This window comes from Mizuhopecten yessoensis, unplaced genomic scaffold (genome assembly GCF_002113885.1).
Source record: "Mizuhopecten yessoensis strain PY_sf001 unplaced genomic scaffold, ASM211388v2 scaffold2069, whole genome shotgun sequence".
NCBI lineage: Eukaryota > Metazoa > Mollusca > Bivalvia > Pectinida > Pectinidae > Mizuhopecten > Mizuhopecten yessoensis.
The window spans coordinates 7,044-28,708 of NW_018404362.1; the positions used below are offsets into that span (position 1 = coordinate 7,044).

At 40.0% G+C, this 21,665-nt stretch overlaps 1 protein-coding gene across 2 annotated transcripts in view; it reads right to left on the reverse strand.

The window, feature by feature from the left end:
• The window catches only part of LOC110444983 (E3 ubiquitin-protein ligase CBL-B-B-like), a 23,865-nt gene extending 4,309 nt beyond the window's left edge, over positions 1–19,556 (reverse strand). For both annotated transcript variants that reach the window (XM_021489345.1, XM_021489353.1), the window contains exons 1-7: positions 19,416–19,556; positions 18,854–18,985; positions 14,155–14,292; positions 11,101–11,320; positions 1,255–1,419; positions 999–1,052; positions 18–342 (exon numbers count right to left, since the gene is read on the reverse strand). In XM_021489345.1, the coding sequence (XP_021345020.1) occupies positions 205–342; positions 999–1,052; positions 1,255–1,419; positions 11,101–11,320; positions 14,155–14,292; positions 18,854–18,985; positions 19,416–19,489 (921 nt within the window). In that variant the 5' untranslated portion in view covers positions 19,490–19,556 and the 3' untranslated portion in view covers positions 18–204. The remainder of the gene's footprint in view (positions 1–17; positions 343–998; positions 1,053–1,254; positions 1,420–11,100; positions 11,321–14,154; positions 14,293–18,853; positions 18,986–19,415) is intronic.
• Positions 19,557–21,665: the final 2,109 nt, after the last annotated feature.

The window sequence follows — 21,665 nt, forward strand, 5'->3', positions numbered from 1 at the left end:
TAAGGTTCTGTACAGACCTGTGGTGGTTAGAGAGGCTTCACACTGACAGTACTAGGTCCTGTACAGACCTGTGGTGGTTAGAGAGGCTACACACTGACAGTACTAGGTCCTGTACAGACCTGTGGTGGTTAGAGAGGCTTCACACTGACAGTACTAGGTCCTGTACAGACCTGTGGTTTTTGGAGAGGCTATGTGATGACATACTTACTGAGGAGGTTTTGGTGATGATGTGGGTGAAACATTAGGTGACGGAGCTGGTGAGGCTCTCCGTGGGGGGACTGGTGGGGGTAAATCTCGTTTTGGAACACTTGGGGACTCGAACGGTGACCTGTTGTCTCGACACTGAAATATAAAAAAATACCTCGATTTTATATTTGAAATAAACCTCTATTTAAAAGCTTTTTAAAAATTAAACCCAAAATAAAACACGAATGGCTGTTTTGACATTTGGATATTCTTGACACGTTACATGCTAAAGCATTTTATGCTAAAACCAAATTGCTTGTAACTTTCTTAAATCATGTGACAATCTCAGAAAGTATAGCGTTAACATTCAAAACAGAATGCCACTTGATTTCACTTTCAAATTCTTCGAATTATGTTGACAAAATGTATTTTTTTTTATCTCTTAATCACCAGTACAAGAAATTAGGTTTGATGAATATGGGCCTAGAAAGCATCTTTTATTTTGAAACAGATCAGAAACTGTTCTATAGAAATTTCTAAAAAATCGCTTTGAACATTTTGATGAATAACTCATCATCAAGAGAATATAGGCATGGTTTGTCTTGTTGCTACAGTTTACATGGCCACTAGGGATCGGGTCAGCCTCAAAGGGCCTGCCAGTCCAATAAACTACCTGTGTCATGTTTGGCTGCCTAAGGGGCTAACTAAGACATGCACTTTAACCTCCTGAAAGTTATATCTCCTGCCCTTGGAACAAACAACACCACAGCGTGAATGGAGACTGCAGAGTGACACGATGTGAGAGTATTTACCCTGTTGACACTGAGGGCCTGCAGACTGTTGTTGGACATCCACTGACCGGAATCCTGTGAACACAGATACAGACTCCTGTTATAACAGCTGTGACGAGTCAGTGATAATGTAGTGATTGTAGTCACTATAAGCACACCACAATTATTCTAGTACTTGTCAATCATTTACCTAGATCTTTAACAAAGTTAATTAAGAGATATTTTGATGAATACTACAAAATGATCAGTTGTGGAGGAAAATATTCAGGTAGTTTACCAGGCAGTCTGGGTCATCGTCGTCCTCCATGTTATTGTGGATGTTTACAGACCGGCACATGTCAATACCACGGCAATGCCCGTGTGGTGTGAAGGGGTCAACTACAACCTGCTCTGTCCCTTTAATCTCACATCGGCAGAAAGGACACCCTTGACCATCGGAATCCTGAAATAAATCATAATTAAAGCTAGGAATACAACATTTTGTAAGCATTTATACAAGAGGCCCAATGGGCCTGCATCACTCACTTGGTATTAATATCTCACTTGTAACCTTAAAAGTGGGTCAAGTTCAAATAGATTCAAATGAATTAGATTAAGCTTCAACCTCAATTTCATGACCTATGACTATTGGTCACTCAAAAGAACCTGTTCAAAGATTTGACTCATTTGACCTCTGTGACATTAAAAGTCAAACAAGGCCATTCAGTTGAAACTTAGTAGACCTTCATCATGGCATTCTACTGTCCAATAATCATCATCCTGGACCTTTTTATTATTAAGAAGAAATTGTTTTAAACATTTTTTTCACATTTTACCTAAGTGACCTTCAAAATTGATCAAGGTCATTCATTTTAACAAACCTGATAGCCCTTCATCCCAGTAAACTACTAGCTATGTATCATCATTCTGCACATTTTGGGTATTGAGAAGAAGTTGTTTGAACACTTTTATACAATGTATATTTCACCCCAGTGACCTTCCAAGTGGGTCAAAGTCCTACACTTGGTAGTCAGTCATTCCAGTATGCTATCATCACCCTGAGCCTAGTGGTTATAGAGAAGGTAATCTTAAAAGTGGACTAAAATACAGCTACAGGCAGAATATCAGTGTTTAATTCACAAGAACCTATTAAAAGATTTAATTATGAAGCATGTGTCCTTGAATTTCGAGCCAATGACATTCATATGAACAAACTTGGTAGCCCTTCATCCCAGCATGCTAAAGGCCCAATATCAGTACCCTTGGCCTTTTGGTTATTGAGAAGAAGTCGTTTGAAGATTTTAAGACATCTGACCCCAGTGACCTTGATAGTGGGTCAAGGTCATTCATCCCAGCATGCTACAGGCCCAATATCAGTACCCTAGGCCTTGTGGTTATTAAGAAGAAGTGGTTTGAAGATTTTAAGACATTTGACCCCTGTGACCTTCAAAGTTGGTCAAGGTCATTCATTTGAACAAACTTAGTACCCCTTCATCACAGCATGCTACTGGCCAAATAGCATCATCCTAGGGTTTTCAGTTATTGAGAAGAAGTTGTTTTAAGGTTTTTAACATATTTGACCCCTGTGACCTTGAATATATATAAAAGTCATTCATTTGAACAAACTTGGTAGCCCTTCATCACAGCATGCTACTGGCCAAATATCATCATCCTAGGGTTTTCAGTTATTGAGAAGAAGTTGTTTTAAGGTTTTTAACATATTTGACCCCTGTGACCTTGAATATATATAAAAGTGATTCGTTTGAACAAACTTGGTAGTCCTTCATCACAGCATGTTACTGGCCAATTATCATTATCCAAGGTCTCTTACTTATTCAGAAGAAGTTGTTTAAAGACTTTTTAAGACAATCGACCCCTGTGACCTTGAAAATGGATAAAGGTCATTCATTTCAACAAACTTGGAAGCCTTTCATCACAGCATGCTACTGGCAAAATATCATAACCCCAGGCCTCTAAGTTATTCAGAAGAAGATGTTTAAAGGTTTTAAACATATTTGATTCCTGTGACCTTGAATATATGTCAAGGTCATTCATTTGAACAATCTTGGTAGCCCTTTATCACAGCATGTTACTGGCTAAATATCATTATCCTAGTCCTCTTAGTTATTGAGCAGAAGTTGTTTAAAGATTTTTTAAGACAATTGACCCCTGTGACCTTAAAAATAGATGAAGGTCATTCATTTGAACAAACTTGGTAGCCCTTCATCCCAGCATGCTACTGGCCAAATATCATCATACTGCGACTTTTGGTTATTCAGAAGAAGTTGTTTAAAGTAAAATATTGACGGCGGACGACGGACGGACAGACGACGGACGCCGCACCATGGCATAAGCTCACTTGGCCCTTCAGGCTAGGTGAGCTAAAAAGTTGAGACCAGACAGGCTGATAGAGGCCATGCCACAGCATACCAGAAAGCTTACTTGCCCCTTTAGGCCAGGTGAGCTAAAAATATCCAACTTAAACCTACTAACATTGTAGCTCCTCATGGTGTTACCCCACCCAGCATTAGAGATGAAGAGGAATTAAACCCACACAGAACAAACAGTTTTCCTCATGATGTTACCCAACCCCAGCAGTAGAGAACGAAGACGCATTAAACCCACATATAACAAACGGTTTTCCTCATGGTGTTACACAGTTTTCCTCATGGTGGTACCCAACCCCAGCATTAGAGAAGGAAGAGGAATTAAACCCCCATATAACAAACAGTTTGCCTCATGGTGTTACCCAACCTAGGTGAGCTAAAAAGTTGAGACCAGACAGGCTGAAAGAGGCCATGCCACAGCATACCGGAGAGCTTACTTGCCCCTTTAGGCCAGGTGAGCTAAAATATCCAACTTAAACCTACTAACATTGTAGCTCCTCATGGTGTTACCCAACCCAGCATTAGAGACGAAGAGGAATTAAACCCTCATATAACAAACAGTTTGCCTCATGGTGTTACCCAACCTAGGTGAGCTAAAAAGTTGAGACCAGAAAGGCTGATAGAGGCCATGCCACACCATACCAGAAAGCTTACTGGCCCCTTTAGGCCAGGTGAGCTAAAAATATCCAACTTAAACCTCCTAACATTGTAGCTCCTCATGGTGGTACCCAACCCCAGCATTAGAGAACGAAGACGAATTAAACCCACATATAAAAAACAGTTTTCCTCATGGTATTACCCAACCCAGCATTAGAGAATGAAGAGGAATTAAACCCACACATAACAAACAGTTTTCCTCATGGTGTTACCCCACCCCAGCATTAGAGAATGAAGACGAATTAAACCCACACATAACAAACAGTTTTCCTCATGGTGTTACCCAACCCCAGCATTAGAGAACGAAGACGAATTACACCCACATATAACAAACAGTTTTCCTCATGGTGTTACCCCACCCCAGCATTAGAGAATGAAGACGAATTAAACCCACACATAACAAACAGTTTTCCTCATATTGTTACCCAACCCAGCATAAGAGAACGTAGACAAATTAAACCCACATATAACAAACAGTTTTCCTCATGGTGTTACCCAACCCCAGCATAAGAGAACGTAGACAAATTAAACCCACATATAACAAACAGTTTTCCTCATGGTGTTACCCAACCCCAGCATAAGAGAACGTAGACAAATTAAACCCACATATAACAAACAGTTTTCCTCATGGTGTTACCCAACCCCAGCATAAGAGAACGTAGACAAATTAAACCCACATATAACAAACAGTTTTCCTCATGGTGTTACCCAACCCCAGCATAAGAGAACGTAGACAAATTAAACCCACATATAACAAACAGTTTTCCTCATGGTGTTACCCCACCCCAGCATAAGAGAACGTAGACAAATTAAACCCACATATAACAAACAGTTTTCCTCATGGTGTTACCCCACCCCAGCATAAGAGAACGTAGACAAATTAAACCCACATATAACAAACAGTTTTCCTCATGGTGTTACCCCACCCCAGCATAAGAGAACGTAGACAAATTAAACCCACATATAACAAACAGTTTTCCTCATGGTGTTACCCCACCCCAGCATAAGAGAACGTAGACAAATTAAACCCACATATAACAAACAGTTTTCCTCATGGTGTTACCCCACCCCAGCATAAGAGAACGTAGACAAATTAAACCCACATATAACAAACAGTTTTCCTCATGGTGTTACCCCACCCCAGCATAAGAGAACGTAGACAAATTAAACCCACATATAACAAACAGTTTTCCTCATGGTGTTACCCCACCCCAGCATAAGAGAACGTAGACAAATTAAACCCACATATAACAAACAGTTTTCCTCATGGTGTTACCCCACCCCAGCATAAGAGAACGTAGACAAATTAAACCCACATATAACAAACAGTTTTCCTCATGGTGTTACCCCACCCCAGCATAAGAGAACGTAGACAAATTAAACCCACATATAACAAACAGTTTTCCTCATGGTGTTACCCCACCCCAGCATAAGAGAACGTAGACAAATTAAACCCACATATAACAAACAGTTTTCCTCATGGTGTTACCCCACCCCAGCATAAGAGAACGTAGACAAATTAAACCCACATATAACAAACAGTTTTCCTCATGGTGTTACCCCACCCCAGCATAAGAGAACGTAGACAAATTAAACCCACATATAACAAACAGTTTTCCTCATGGTGTTACCCCACCCCAGCATAAGAGAACGTAGACAAATTAAACCCACATATAACAAACAGTTTTCCTCATGGTGTTACCCCACCCCAGCATAAGAGAACGTAGACAAATTAAACCCACATATAACAAACAGTTTTCCTCATGGTGTTACCCCACCCCAGCATAAGAGAACGTAGACAAATTAAACCCACATATAACAAACAGTTTTCCTCATGGTGTTACCCCACCCCAGCATAAGAGAACGTAGACAAATTAAACCCACATATAACAAACAGTTTTCCTCATGGTGTTACCCCACCCCAGCATAAGAGAACGTAGACAAATTAAACCCACATATAACAAACAGTTTTCCTCATGGTGTTACCCCACCCCAGCATAAGAGAACGTAGACAAATTAAACCCACATATAACAAACAGTTTTCCTCATGGTGTTACCCCACCCCAGCATAAGAGAACGTAGACAAATTAAACCCACATATAACAAACAGTTTTCCTCATGGTGTTACCCCACCCCAGCATAAGAGAACGTAGACAAATTAAACCCACATATAACAAACAGTTTTCCTCATGGTGTTACCCCACCCCAGCATAAGAGAACGTAGACAAATTAAACCCACATATAACAAACAGTTTTCCTCATGGTGTTACCCCACCCCAGCATAAGAGAACGTAGACAAATTAAACCCACATATAACAAACAGTTTTCCTCATGGTGTTACCCCACCCCAGCATAAGAGAACGTAGACAAATTAAACCCACATATAACAAACAGTTTTCCTCATGGTGTTACCCCACCCCAGCATAAGAGAACGTAGACAAATTAAACCCACATATAACAAACAGTTTTCCTCATGGTGTTACCCCACCCCAGCATAAGAGAACGTAGACAAATTAAACCCACATATAACAAACAGTTTTCCTCATGGTGTTACCCCACCCCAGCATAAGAGAACGTAGACAAATTAAACCCACATATAACAAACAGTTTTCCTCATGGTGTTACCCCACCCCAGCATAAGAGAACGTAGACAAATTAAACCCACATATAACAAACAGTTTTCCTCATGGTGTTACCCCACCCCAGCATAAGAGAACGTAGACAAATTAAACCCACATATAACAAACAGTTTTCCTCATGGTGTTACCCCACCCCAGCATAAGAGAACGTAGACAAATTAAACCCACATATAACAAACAGTTTTCCTCATGGTGTTACCCCACCCCAGCATAAGAGAACGTAGACAAATTAAACCCACATATAACAAACAGTTTTCCTCATGGTGTTACCCCACCCCAGCATAAGAGAACGTAGACAAATTAAACCCACATATAACAAACAGTTTTCCTCATGGTGTTACCCCACCCCAGCATAAGAGAACGTAGACAAATTAAACCCACATATAACAAACAGTTTTCCTCATGGTGTTACCCCACCCCAGCATAAGAGAACGTAGACAAATTAAACCCACATATAACAAACAGTTTTCCTCATGGTGTTACCCCACCCCAGCATAAGAGAACGTAGACAAATTAAACCCACATATAACAAACAGTTTTCCTCATGGTGTTACCCCACCCCAGCATAAGAGAACGTAGACAAATTAAACCCACATATAACAAACAGTTTTCCTCATGGTGTTACCCCACCCCAGCATAAGAGAACGTAGACAAATTAAACCCACATATAACAAACAGTTTTCCTCATGGTGTTACCCCACCCCAGCATAAGAGAACGTAGACAAATTAAACCCACATATAACAAACAGTTTTCCTCATGGTGTTACCCCACCCCAGCATAAGAGAACGTAGACAAATTAAACCCACATATAACAAACAGTTTTCCTCATGGTGTTACCCCACCCCAGCATAAGAGAACGTAGACAAATTAAACCCACATATAACAAACAGTTTTCCTCATGGTGTTACCCCACCCCAGCATAAGAGAACGTAGACAAATTAAACCCACATATAACAAACAGTTTTCCTCATGGTGTTACCCCACCCCAGCATAAGAGAACGTAGACAAATTAAACCCACATATAACAAACAGTTTTCCTCATGGTGTTACCCCACCCCAGCATAAGAGAACGTAGACAAATTAAACCCACATATAACAAACAGTTTTCCTCATGGTGTTACCCCACCCCAGCATAAGAGAACGTAGACAAATTAAACCCACATATAACAAACAGTTTTCCTCATGGTGTTACCCCACCCCAGCATTAGAGAACGAAGACGAATTAAACCCACATATAACAAACAGTTTTCCTCATGGTGTTACCCCACCCCAGCATTAGAGAACGAAGACGAATTAAACCCACATATAACAAACAGTTTTCCTCATGGTGTTACCCCACCCCAGCATTAGAGAACGAAGAGAAATTAAACCCACATATAACTAACAGTTTTCCTCTGGTGTTAAATCAGAAGTGGTCTTCCTTGCAGAAGGATTTTCAGGTTTAAGTTCAAGTTTCACTCTGGTATTATGATAGAGGTGGTCTCTGCTACAGTAATAATCACAGGACAAGTTTTTCTGTACATGATATTGAAGACTTATCTGAAATGGTTACAATGGTATGTGTTTGTGTAGTGTGAGAGAATGTAGGTCGATATATAGCAGTTAAGTACCGTTTCCTGGTGTGTGGGGACATGTCAAGTGTACGAATCATGTTCATCACTACACACCTACCATACATTACTACAGACACACACAATCATTACCCTGGACTTCAACTCCTCTCTGGTGACATGACCCCACTTGCATCAAAAAGCAAAACCCTTTAAAATTTCTTCTAAAAAGAGATTGGTCTTGCGATTGACTCTAATTTAAGATCCATTAGTGCTCAGTGACGTATTGTTTGCCACGTTGGACCCAAGATTTATAATTAACAAAGCAAGTCTGGTTACCAGAGGTGTAAATAGAAATATGTGCAAACAGACTTTTACAGTTAAGTTTTGTAATTGATGAACATTTTAATCTACAAATGATTGGTACTATCAACAAAATAGAACACATACGGTACAATTTTTCAGAAAAATACAAATAGGAAATATATATATATCAGTCAGTTTTACATTCAGTTTTATAAAATTTGTGTAATATCTTAAACTTTAGTTTGTATCTTATTAATTTCATTAGTTTTCTGTTTGCTAAAATAAAACTAGAATTATGTCAGTGTGACATTAAAGCCGCTCACCACTTTAAATTTAATTGCTTCAGTAACAAGTTGAGCATCAATATCTACTATAATACCTCAGATATGTGTTCTGTATTCTGCTAATTGAAAATCAGGTCATGTGATGATGCTGCCTTCGGAATTTCCAAATCAATCACCTCTTAAATGATGCCTTAAAAAACATTTCTCCCTCTTCTCTTTTTTCACCCTCTTTTGTGACGTATTGTTGTAATTTTCATTAATTAGCATCTTCCAATGATGTGACATGAGCATTAACGTGCAGAATGGCAATCAGTGAATGGATAATAAAGAATAGGTGCATTTTGTGCTTGTGAAATGAAGGATAATTAACAGTAGTGGGAAAACATGAATATAGAAAAGAGACATTGTACTCTTATTATTCTTATTTATTTTTTATTCATATTAATAATAATTGTTAATATATGTAGTGACTTTATTTACTGTCATTGAATATACAATTCATCACAAAATCTTACAAATGTTCTTGGAATATATTTGAATTATATTTCTCAATGCGACTTTACCAACGTAAAGTTATTTCACTTACACCGGATTGGATAATATTTTGTCACAGCGCCAATTCTTGTCAAACAGCAGCGGCAATTATGTCTTGTTCTTAAATTGTTACATTTTCATAAATAAATACACCAGAAATGGCATGCTGTGTTACAGAAATGTTTGATAAGCATACACAGTTCACATATCGTCTCGTCTCAGAGCCACGTCCGTGGTAGCAACGATGGTTTAATGTATTACCGTTATCAACCTAAGCACGATACGTCATATTACGTTCCCGTTTGAAACATCAAAATAGAAGTTATACTTCATCACTCATGCGGTTTATAAGTATATATATTTACTTCTTCCTTGTACGTACAGACAGCGTCAACTCGAATCACGAAAACAAACACTCCTCAGAACTCAATCCGAGTTGCTAAAACGCTCAAACCAAGTGCACAAATTTCACCACCACAACACTCGTAGAATGCACCGGAGATAAACATTTTGTTTTCAGCAATTATTTAAAGTATGGATTATTATTTGGAAAAGAGTATGAGAAGGCTTTATGTAACCCACAGAGGAGTGTCAGAGATTCTACTTTCTATTTACGATAAAGAAACTATATAGTGGAAGCATGCAAGAGTGAATTATGCGCACGACCCCGAACAGAAGTGGGTCCGTCATTTCGTTCTCTGGACAGAATCAATAAGCCGCTCGGCTCTCGCCAAGAGCGGCTTAAAAACATTCCATCGTACCTGCCAAGTGACCCGATTTCTAGTCATTCACCCTCTTTGATAACCTCACGTCGGGTTACAATTTTGACCCGGATTTCGTCAATTTCACCCGTTTTCGCCCGGAACTTTTCGCATATTAGAAGTTACCAAAGTCACTCGAAATTTGTCATAAGGATACAATCTATTTTCTGTTTCCGTTTCTTACCGACAGGTAAGTTGTGAGTTGTTTATATACGTACTAGAACTGTTTTTACAAAATTTGGTGTTTATATAAAGACCATTGTTAATAACCTATCGAGTAATTAGAGAATAATTGAGTTGTTTGTACGATTGTTTCTACGTGGTAAAGATCACATTTTGAAGGTACAGTAACGTTATGTCTTCTTGCAGGTTCTACAACACGAAATACTAAAATATTTTTTTTAATGTGCACATATCAAATGTTGTAGAAATATGAGTTATAGTGGATAAAGACCATATGCTGCATTCTGCATTCTTTGTAAATTGCCTATTTCAGTTGGATCTGGTGCTAAAAACGATGTTACTAAGACATTTAAAAACAGGCAAGGGCATTTGTTTCTGTCAATAAAAATGGTCCTGACAATTAGAATTCAAACCCTAATTGATATTTTATATGAGTAGGGTGCGACTTCTTATTGTCAGAACCATTTTTATTTGGACAGAAACAAATGCTTTTCAGCTTTTGGTATTGTGGATGAGGATCAGCTAGATCAACTGGAAGAACATTTCAATGAATATGGAATGTACCTTTTACATCATTAAAATATAATAGTTCCAATTTAATATCTACCGCACTTTTCTTATATTGGTTGCAAAAAAGACGTCTCGCGCTATGACCGTCTTTTTTATTTTCAAAAGAGGGTCATCACCCTCTTTCAGTATATACGGGTTGGAAGGTATGTTCCATACAATAACATTTTGAATTAGAAATAAATAATTTATTAACTCAAACCTGGCTATAAACAAGGCAGAATCTATAGAATTCATTTTAGATATGAGAGATATAATGACTCATAATTTCTCACCTGCCACTGAGTGAGACAAGGTGTACATAAAAGATGGCCGCATGGCTCAATCTTGATGTCCTTGTCGTTCTCTGCACAGATTTTACACAGCTGAAATGTGGATCCCATCTCACAGTAGAGTTCGTACTGCTCCTCAGTCACCTGTATGTGGTCCTCCTGGCTGTCCTGTACCAAGTAACTTAGGTCCGGGTTTAAACTCCGGCCGTCCGGATTCTTAAAGCTACAAACATACATTGTACATTGTTTACAGTCAGATCTGAAACCATTCTGTCTAGTGATAACATCCTTACATCATCAAATCTAGCAGCCTTACATCATCAAGTCTAGCAGTCTTACATCATCAAATCTAGCAGCCTTACATCATCAAGTCTATCAGCCTTACATCATCAAATCTAGCAGTCTTACATCATCAAATCTAGCAGTCTTACATCATCAAGTCTATCAGCCTTAAACATCAAATCTAGCAGCCTTACATCATCAAGTCTAGCAGTCTTACATCATCAAGTCTAGCAGTCTTACATGATCAAGTCTAGCAGCCTTACATCATCAAATCTAGCAGTCTTACATCATCAAATCTAGCAGCCTTACATCATCAAGTCTAGCAGTCTTACATTCAACAGAACTATCATATTAATCCAAACTTAAATACTGGGGCTATGGGTAATGTATGACCATCCCTGGGACTATGGGTAATGTATGACCATCCCTGGAACTATTAGAAATGTAAGACCATCCCTGGGGCTATGGGTAATGTAAGACCATTCCTGGGGCTATGGGTAATGTAAGGCCACCCCTGGGGCTATGGGTAATATATGGCCACCCCGTGGGCTATGGGTAATGTAAGACCATCCCTGGGGCTATGGGTAATGTAAGACCATCCCTGGGGCTATACGTAATGTAAGACCATCCCTAGGACTACAATTAATGTAAGACCATCCCTGGGGCTATGGGTAATGTAAGACCATTCCTGGGGCTACAAGCAATGTAAGGCCACCCCTGGGACTACTAGTAATGTAAGGCAGCCCCTGGGACTATGAGTAATGTAAGGCAGCCCCTGGAACTACTAGTAATGTAAGGCCACCCCTGGGACTACTAGTAATGTAAGGCCACCTGGGGTTATGAGTAATGTAAGGCAGACCCTGGAACTACTAGTAATGTAAGGCCACCCCTAGGACTACTAGTAATGTAAGGCCACCCCTAGGACTACTAGTAATGTAAGGCAGCCCCTGGGACTATGAGTAATGTAAGGCAGCCCCTGGGACTATGAGTAATGTAAGGCAGCCCCTGGGACTATGAGTAATGTAAGACAGCCCCTGGGACTACTAGTAATGTAAGGCAGCCCCTGGGACTACTAGTAATGTAAGGCAGCCCCTAGGACTACTAGTAATGTAAGGCAGCCCCTGGGACTACTAGTAATATAAGGCAGCCCCTGGGACTACTAGTAATGTAAGGCAGCCCCTAGGACTATGAGTTATGTAAGGCAGCCCCTGGGACTACTAGTAATGCAAGGCAGCCCCTGGGACTACTAGTAATGTAAGGCAGCCCCTGGGACTATGAGTAATGTAAGGCAGACCCTGGAACTACTAGTAATGTAAGGCAGCCCCTGGGAATACTAGTAATGTAAGGTACCCCCTGGGACTACTAGTAATGTAAGGCAACCCATGGGACTACTAGTAATGTCAGGCAGCCCCTGGGACTATGAGTAATGTAAGGCAGACCCTGGAACTACTAGTAATGTAAGGCAGCCCCTAGGACTATGAGTAATGTAAGGCAGCCCCTGGGGCTACTAGTAATGTAAGGCAGCCCCTGGGACTATGAGTAATGTAAGGCAGCCCCTGGAACTACTAGTAATGTAAGGCAGTCCCTTGGACTACTAGTAATGTAAGGCAGCCCCTAGGACTATGAGTAATGTAAGGCAGCCCCTGGGACTACTAGTAATGTAAGGCAGCCCCTGGGAATACTAGTAATGTAAGGTACCCCCTGGGACTACTAGTAATGTAAGGCAGCCCCTAGGACTATTAGTAATGTAAGGCAGCCCCTGGGGCTACTAGTAATGGAAGGCAGCCCCTGGGACTATGAGTAATGTTAGGCAGCCCCTGGAACTACTAGTAATGTAAGGCCCCCCCTGGGACTACTAGTAATGTAAGGCCACCCCTGGGACTACTAGTAATGTAAGGCAGCCCCTGGGACTACTAGTAATTAAAAGAACAAAAATTTGGTATTAGTCCATTTGTCATGAAAGTTACAGTCAATATTTATCAGCAACATGAAGAGTGGGTCTGGAACTCCGTTTGGTACAGTTTTTGGATTAATGTTTTTTACATTAAGGGTGTTTCTAATGTTATATAATTATGGACAGTAAAGAAAGAAATATTGACCATCTTTAATCAAATAAACCATTGTCACAATATCTATTGGGTGCTAGTTTATTTCATGGTTGTTGTGGACTAGGGAATTTAGCTAAGTATTAAAAGGGCATTTTTATACAAATTAAACGTAACTGGAACTTCTGGGAGGTTTAAGTACTGTACAGCGCTTTAAATTCACAGAGTCAATATTTCCAGGTTTCGTATTCAGTTCATATTCACGTGGGTTAAATTTCGCTGTGCACCTGATCTCATGCATCGAGCGAAGTACTTTGAGTGGCTTCATTTAAGGGTTAAACCTCGAAATACAGGTAAACCGTTTGAAAACACTGATACCAAGCGTCGTCATCCTCCAGTGACTCCTTTCGAAAGAATATCAAATGTGTATGTACATGTACACATAGGAGTAAACTGTTATAAATTAATTACCTACTGATGTGTACACATGAACATGTTGTGGCCAACTAAATGTAAGTGTTGGTTTTACACGGACTGCCCAGTCGTCCAGTGATAATCTGATTTGAGTTCATTTAAGTTTGCATAACAGCGTTGGCTTTTACGAAATTAAAACCCCCGCGAAATATAACTGCTATACAGTAAACTGATTGGTTGTTTTCTGATTGTTTTATATAATTAGGAAGAAGGTAAAAGACTGATGACTGGTAGTACTGTCAGCAGTATAACTTACAAGCCTTCCCTCTGGCCGTCCAGCAGAGCTTGGCACAAGGATTTGTTCTGTGGAATCGTTTGCAGTATCTGTCCCTCGGCAGTAACATAGCCGATGGCCCACTGGCCTAACTTAGTACAACTGGAACGGAACACGTAACTGAAAATAGAAAATGGGTTTTTTATTCCTGTACCTGTAACTTCAAATACACACAGAGGATGTATAAACTAGAATACTGACAGGTCATCAGCAAGGGCCCTGCCATGCACCCTATTGTTGAAGGCAAGATGGCTGTCGATGTGAGCAGTCGAAAGCACCTCAATTGAATAAAACGATGTAGCGTCCATATCGTATCGAGTACGGACATGACATCTAGTCAAGTGAGTTAGAAATGAATCAACTGAAATAACGGTATGATTATTTTCTCTGACAAACATGTATAACTCTCACAATCGCTGTCGCCAGATTTCGACGACAATCCGCGCCATTTAAAAAGCAGTCGATAGCTGACCATAAACAGGCGACCGATCAGATTTGTTTAGCCTGCAATTATGGTCAGTTTTAGCGGACTAGCTATAAGCCTCCTTGTCACAGACAATAAACGACTAGCTATAAGCCTCCCTGTCACTGACAATAAACAGCTAGCTATAGCCTCCCTGTCACAGACAATAAACAGCTAGCTATAAGCCTCCCAGTCACAGACAATAAACAGCTAGCTATAAGCCTCTCTGTCACAGACAATAAACAGCTAGCTATAGCCTCCCAGTCACAGACAATAAACAGCTAGCTATAAGCCTCCCTGTCACAGACAATAAACAGCTAGCTATAAGCCTCTCTGCCACAGACAATAAACAGCTAGCTATAATCCTCCATGTCACAGACAATAAACAGCTAGCTATAACCCTCCCTGTCACAGACAATAAACAACTAGCTATAAGCCTCCCTGTCACAGTCAATAAACAGCTAGCTATAAGCCTCTCTGCCACAGACAATAAACAGCTAGCTATAATCCTCCCTGTCGCAGACAATAAACAGCTAGCTATAAGCCTCTCTGTCACAGACAATAATCAGCTACTTCCTTATGTATGACGTATTTCTTATCAAGGTCTTATGTGACTGTATCCTATTGTCAAAACAATGGAAATATTTCCTTCTCAAATTGTTTGAATAATGTATACTTCCTTTTAAATTTGAGCCACAGGAAAATGATAACATTTCCCCTATACCTCTCAGTGATCCTCCCTGTCGCCCTACTGAACACTCATGTTAACATTTCCCCCATACCTCTCAGTAAGATACTTAAGTCCCCTACTGAACACTCATGCTAACATTTCCCCCATACCTCTCAGTGAGATACTTAAGTCCCCTACTGAACACTCATGCTAACATTTCCCCCATACCTCTCAGTGAGATGATACTAAAGTCCCCTACTGAACACTCATGTTAACATTTCCCCCATACCTCTCAGGGATACTCAAGTCCCCTACTGAACACTAATGTTAACATTTCCCCCATACCTCTCAGTGAGATAATACTAAAGTCCCCTACTGAACCCTCATGTTAACATTTCCCCTATACGTCTCAGTAAGATACTTAAATCCCCTAGTGAACACTCATGTTAACAATTCCCCCAAACCTGTCAGTAAGATACTTAAGTCTCCTACTGAACACTCATGCTAACATTTCCCCCATACCTCCCCGTGAGATACTCAAGTCCCCTACTGAACACTCATATTAACATTTCCCCCATACCTCTCAGTGAGATAATACTAAAGTCCCCTACTGAACACCCATGTTAACATTTCCCCCATAACTCTCAGTGAGATACTTAAGTACCCTACTGAACATTCATGTTAACGTTTCCCCCATACCTCTCAGTAAGATATATACTTAAGGCCCCTACTGAACACTCATGCTAACATTTCCCCCATACCTCTCAGTGAGATGATAATAAAGTCCCCTACTGAACACTAATGTTAACATTTCCCCCATACATCTCAGTAAGATACTTAAGTACCCTACTGAACATTCATGTTAACGTTTCCCCCATACCTCTCAGTGAGATGATAATAAAGTCCCCTACTGAACACCCATGTTAACATTTCCCCCAAACCTCTCAGTAAGATATATACTTAAGGCCCCTACTGAACACTCATGCTAACATTTCCCCCATACCTCTCAGTGAGATGATAATAAAGTCCCCTACTGAACACCCATGTTAACATTTCCCCCATTCCTCTCCGTGAGATACTCAAGTCCCCTACGGAACACTCATGTTAACATTTCCCCCATACCTCTCAGTAAGATATATACTTAAGTCCCCTACTGAACATTCATGTTAACATTTCCCCCATACCTCTCAGTAAGATACTCAAGTCCCCTACTGAACACTCATGTTAACTTTTCTCCATACCACTCAGAAAGATACTTAAGTCTACTACTGAACACTCATGTTAACATCTCCCCATACCTCTCAGTAAGATACTTAAGTCCCCTACTGAACACTCCTGTTAACTTTCCCCCATACCTCTCAGTGATACTCAAGTCCCCTACTGAACACTCATGTTAACATTTCCCCATACCTCTCAGTAAGATACTTAAGTCCCCTACTGAACACTCCTGTTAACTTTCCCCCATACCTCTCAGTGAGATACTAAAGTCCCCTACTGAACACTCATGTAACATTTCCCCCATACCTCTCCGTGAGATACTCAAGTCCCCTACTGAACACTCATGTTAACATTTTCCCCATACCTCTCAGTAAGATACTTAAGTCCCCTACTGAACACTCATGTTAACATTTCCCCCATACCTCTCAGTGAGATACGTAAGTCTACTACTGAACACTCATGTTAACATTTTCCCCATACCTCTCAGTGAGATACAAAAGTCCCTTACTGAACACTCATGTTAACATTTCCCCCATACCTCTCAGTAAGACACTTTAGTCCCCTACTGAACACTCATGTTAACATTTCCCCCATACCTCTCAGTGAGATACTAAAGTCCCCTACTGAACACTCATGTGAACATTTCCCCATACCTCTCAGTAAGATACTTTAGTCTACTACTGAACACTCATGTTAACATTTTCCCCATACCTCTCAGTGAGATACAAAAGTCCCTTACTGAACAATCATGTTAACATTTCCCCCATACCTCTCAGTGAGATACTAAAGTCCCCTACTGAACCCTCATGTGAACATTTCCCCATACCTCTCTGTAAGATACTTGAGTCTACTACTGAACACTCATGTTAACATTTTCGCCATACCTCTCAGTGAGATACAAAAGTCCCTTTCTGAACACTCATGTTAACATTTCCCCCATACCTCTCAGTAAGATATTTAATTCTACTACTGAACACTCATGTTAACATTTCCCCCATACCTCTCAGTAAGATATTTAAGTCTACTACTGAACACTCATGTTAACATTTTCCCCAAACCTCTCAGTGAGATACAAAAGTCCCTTACTGAACACTCATGTTAACATTTCCCCCATACCTCTCAGTAAGATACTTAAGTCTACTACTGAATACTCATATTAACATCTTCCATTTATAAATATTCAATTCCCTTTGCCCAAAGATTCTCTAGAACAAGTTTAGTTAAAAGCCCTTCAATGGTACAGAAGGAGAAGGATCTTTGATGTTTTCCTCTATTTCCCCTAATGGGCCCCACTCATCTGCCCCAAATACAAAATTGATTCTTTTGTCCCTAATCATGCTTCAGACTGCATTTGGTTTAAATCCCTTCACTTGTATAGTAAGAGAAAAAAAATCCTCTTTTTCCCCTATTTGGCCCCACCCCTCCGCTCCCAGAGGGGCCACACCCTCCATTTAAACAAACTTGAGTCTCCTTTGTCCAAAGATGCTCTAGGACAAATTTGGTCAAAATCCTTCTATTGGTTGAGAAGAAGCAGATTTTTAAAGATTTACCTATTTTCCCCCTATTTGGCCCTGCCCCTCTGCCCCCAGGGGGACCATACCCTCCGTTTATACAAAACTGAGAACCCTTTGGCCAATGATGCTCCAGACCAAATTTGGTCAAAATCCCTTCATCAGTAAAAAAGGAGAAGGATCTTTGATGTTTTCCTCTATTTCCCCTAATGGGCCCCACCCATCTGCCCTAAAGAAGGGGGCCACACCCTCTGTTTATACAAACTTGAGTGTCCTTTGTCCAAAGATGCTCTAGGACAAATTTGGTCAAAATCCTTCTATTGGTTGAGAAGAAGAAGATTATTAAAGATTTACCTATTTTCCCCCTATTTGGCCCCGCCCCTCTGCCCCCAGATCTAGAGGGACCATACCCTCCGTTTATACAAAACTGAGAACCCTTTGGCCAATGATGCTCCAGACCAAATTTGGTCAAAATCCTCTGAGCTGTTCAGGACCAGTAGCGTTTTAAAAGAAAAAGTTGACGGAAGCCGGACGCTGCCCATGCATATGGGATAAAAAGAAAAAGTCTATTTTGAGAAATGAACGTAGGATCTGAAATATGAAGTTTTTAACATAAATGTGAAAGAAAGGGTAAAATCAGCGGCAGGTATGCATGTTATACATAAAACTTGACTAGAAGTGTTGATTTCAACATATTTCAATATCAGCCAGAATTACTTTAATGGAATATTATTGATCTTGAGTTCCCCTTCCACTAAACTTTTACCTTAAATATCTTTCCTGACTATGAATTACCCTGGCCTAGAGACCTTTACCAACCTGCCAGGCTTCGTGACATATTTCTGTAGTCTGGCCTTGACCTCGTCGTAGGTGAGAAAGGCAACATATCCAGGATGAGTCACTGCCAGTACATTCCAGTTCCGCAGTAAATTTATCCACGGCTGGAATAACCTAAACAAACACATTTTTTAATGCATAGGCCACTAAACTTATGAAATTTTTTGACCTAACATAAGTGAGTTGGGGGAAGTTGATAATATTTAACCCAGGATATAGTATTAAATAGAACAAGAGGCCCAGAGGGCCTGTATCGCTCACCTGTTTCTTTTGTTACATGCAACTGACATATAGGTAACTTCGGGCCAGGTGAGCTAACAAACAAAATTATTATTTTGGTGATAACTTCAAAGTAAAAAGGAGCAAATCAAGGGGAGGCAACTTCAGACATAGTAGTCTAATTCAGGGGAAATCATTTTGACTGAAAGAAAGCAATTCTGAGGAGACACTTTATAAATGACATGAGATGATTAGGAGGAAATTATCTCTTAATTAAGGGAAATTATTTAGGGGAGACAACATGTAAGAGAAGGGAGATAACTACCTTGTGAATACATCAAAGTCAAAGACTGATATGTAGTCATTACAGGTAAGATCTATGGTCGACTTGAGAGCCATAGCCTCCAGGGCCGAGCTGATAGGGTGCTCCTCATTTAGTGTCTGTCGAAAAATCTTCCAAGGTACAATCGTTCTGAAAATACAAACAATGACAAATAAATCCTCATATTTCATAATGCTGATCAAGACCAGTATACATCATGATCGTTATTACCAAAATATATTTTGGCAAATTTTCTGATTTTACAAATCAATATTCATGGATGACGAATGCAAGTGAGCAGCTTTATTTCTGTGACTACCTTACAGGTATAGGGGAATATCTAGTGGTAGATTGTTCTTTTACATCCTCTGCTATTAAATACACCTCTACTGAAACAGATAATGTAGGTGATAATGTGTGGACAAAAATTATAATCGAACATTTAAGTAGAGCTTGCCATCAAAATTTTGAACATTTCAATTTACAACAGTCTATCTAATATGGAATGTTTATAATGTGTCATTTATAATGTGTCATTGTTGGTGATCATGACGTAACAGACACGGTAGGTTACACTTGTACCTGTAACAGATACTGTAGGTTATACTTGTACCTGTAACAGATACTGTAGGTTACACTTGTACCTGTAACAGATACTTTAGGTTACACCTGTACCTGTAACAGATACTGTAGGGTACACTTGCACATGAGTGTAACAGATATTGTAGGTTGTTACACTTGTACCTGAGTGTAACAGATACACACTTGTACCTGAGTGTAACAGATACTGTAGGTTACACTAGTACCTGCAACAGATACTGTAGGTTACACTTGTACATGAGTGTAACAGATATTGTAGGTAACACTTGTACCTGTAACTAATGTGTCATTGTTGGTGATCATGACGTAACAGCCCCCGTAGGTTACACTTGTACCTGTAACAAATACTGTAGGTTACACTAGTACCTGCAACAGATACTGTAGGTTACACTTGTACATGAGTGTAACAGATATTGTAGGTAACACTTGTACCTGTAAAAGATACTGTAGGTTACACCTGTACCTGTGACAGATACTGTAGGTTACACTTGCACGTGAGTGTAACAGATACTGTAGGTTGTTACACTTGTCCCTGAGTGTAACAGATACTGTAGGTTACACTGGTACCTGTAACAGATACTGTAGGTTACGCTTGTACCTGTAACAGATACTGTAGATTACACTCGTACCTGTAACAGATACCTGAGTGTAACAGATACTGTAGGTTACACTGGTACCTGTAACAGATACTGTAGGTTATCCTTGTACCTGTAACAGATACTGTAGATTACACTCGTACCTGTAACAGATACTGTAGGTTTCACTCGTACCTGTAACAGATACTGTAGGTTTCACTCGTACCTGTAACAGATACTGTAGGTTACGCTTGTACCTGTAACAGATACTGTAGGCTACACCTGTACCTGTAACAGATACTGTAGGGTACACTTGCACATGAGTGTAACAGATATTGTAGGTAACACTTGTACCTGTAACAGACACTGTGGGTTACACTTGTACCTTTAACAGATATTGTAGGTTACACTTGTACCTGTAACAGATACCGTAGGTTATACTTGTACCTGTAACAGATTCTGTAGGTTACACTTGTACCTGAGTGTAACAGATACACACTTGTACCTGAGTGTAACAGATCCTGTAGGTAACACTTGTACCTGTAACTAATGTGTCATTGTTGGTGATCATGACGTAACAGACACGGTAGGTTACACTTGTACCTGTAACAGATATTGTAGGTTACACTTGTACCTGTAACAGATAGTGTAGGTTACACTCGTACCTGTAACAGATACTGTAGGGTACACTTGCACATGAGTGTAACAGATACTGTAGGTTGTTACACTTGTACCTGAGTGTAACAGATCCTGTAGGTAACACTTGTACCTGTAACAGACACTGTGGGTTACACTTGTACCTGTAACAGATACTTTAGGTTATACTTGTTCCTGTAACAGATACTGTAGGTTACACTAGTACCTGCAACAGATACTGTAGGTTACACTTGCACATGAGTGTAACAGATATTGTAGGTAACACTTGTACCTGTAAAAGATACTGTAGGTTACACCTGTACCTGTGACAGATACTGTAGGTTACACTTGCACATGAGTGTAACAGATACTGTAGGTTGTTACACTTGTACCTGAGTGTAACAGATACTGTAGGTAACACTTGTACCTGTAACAGATACTG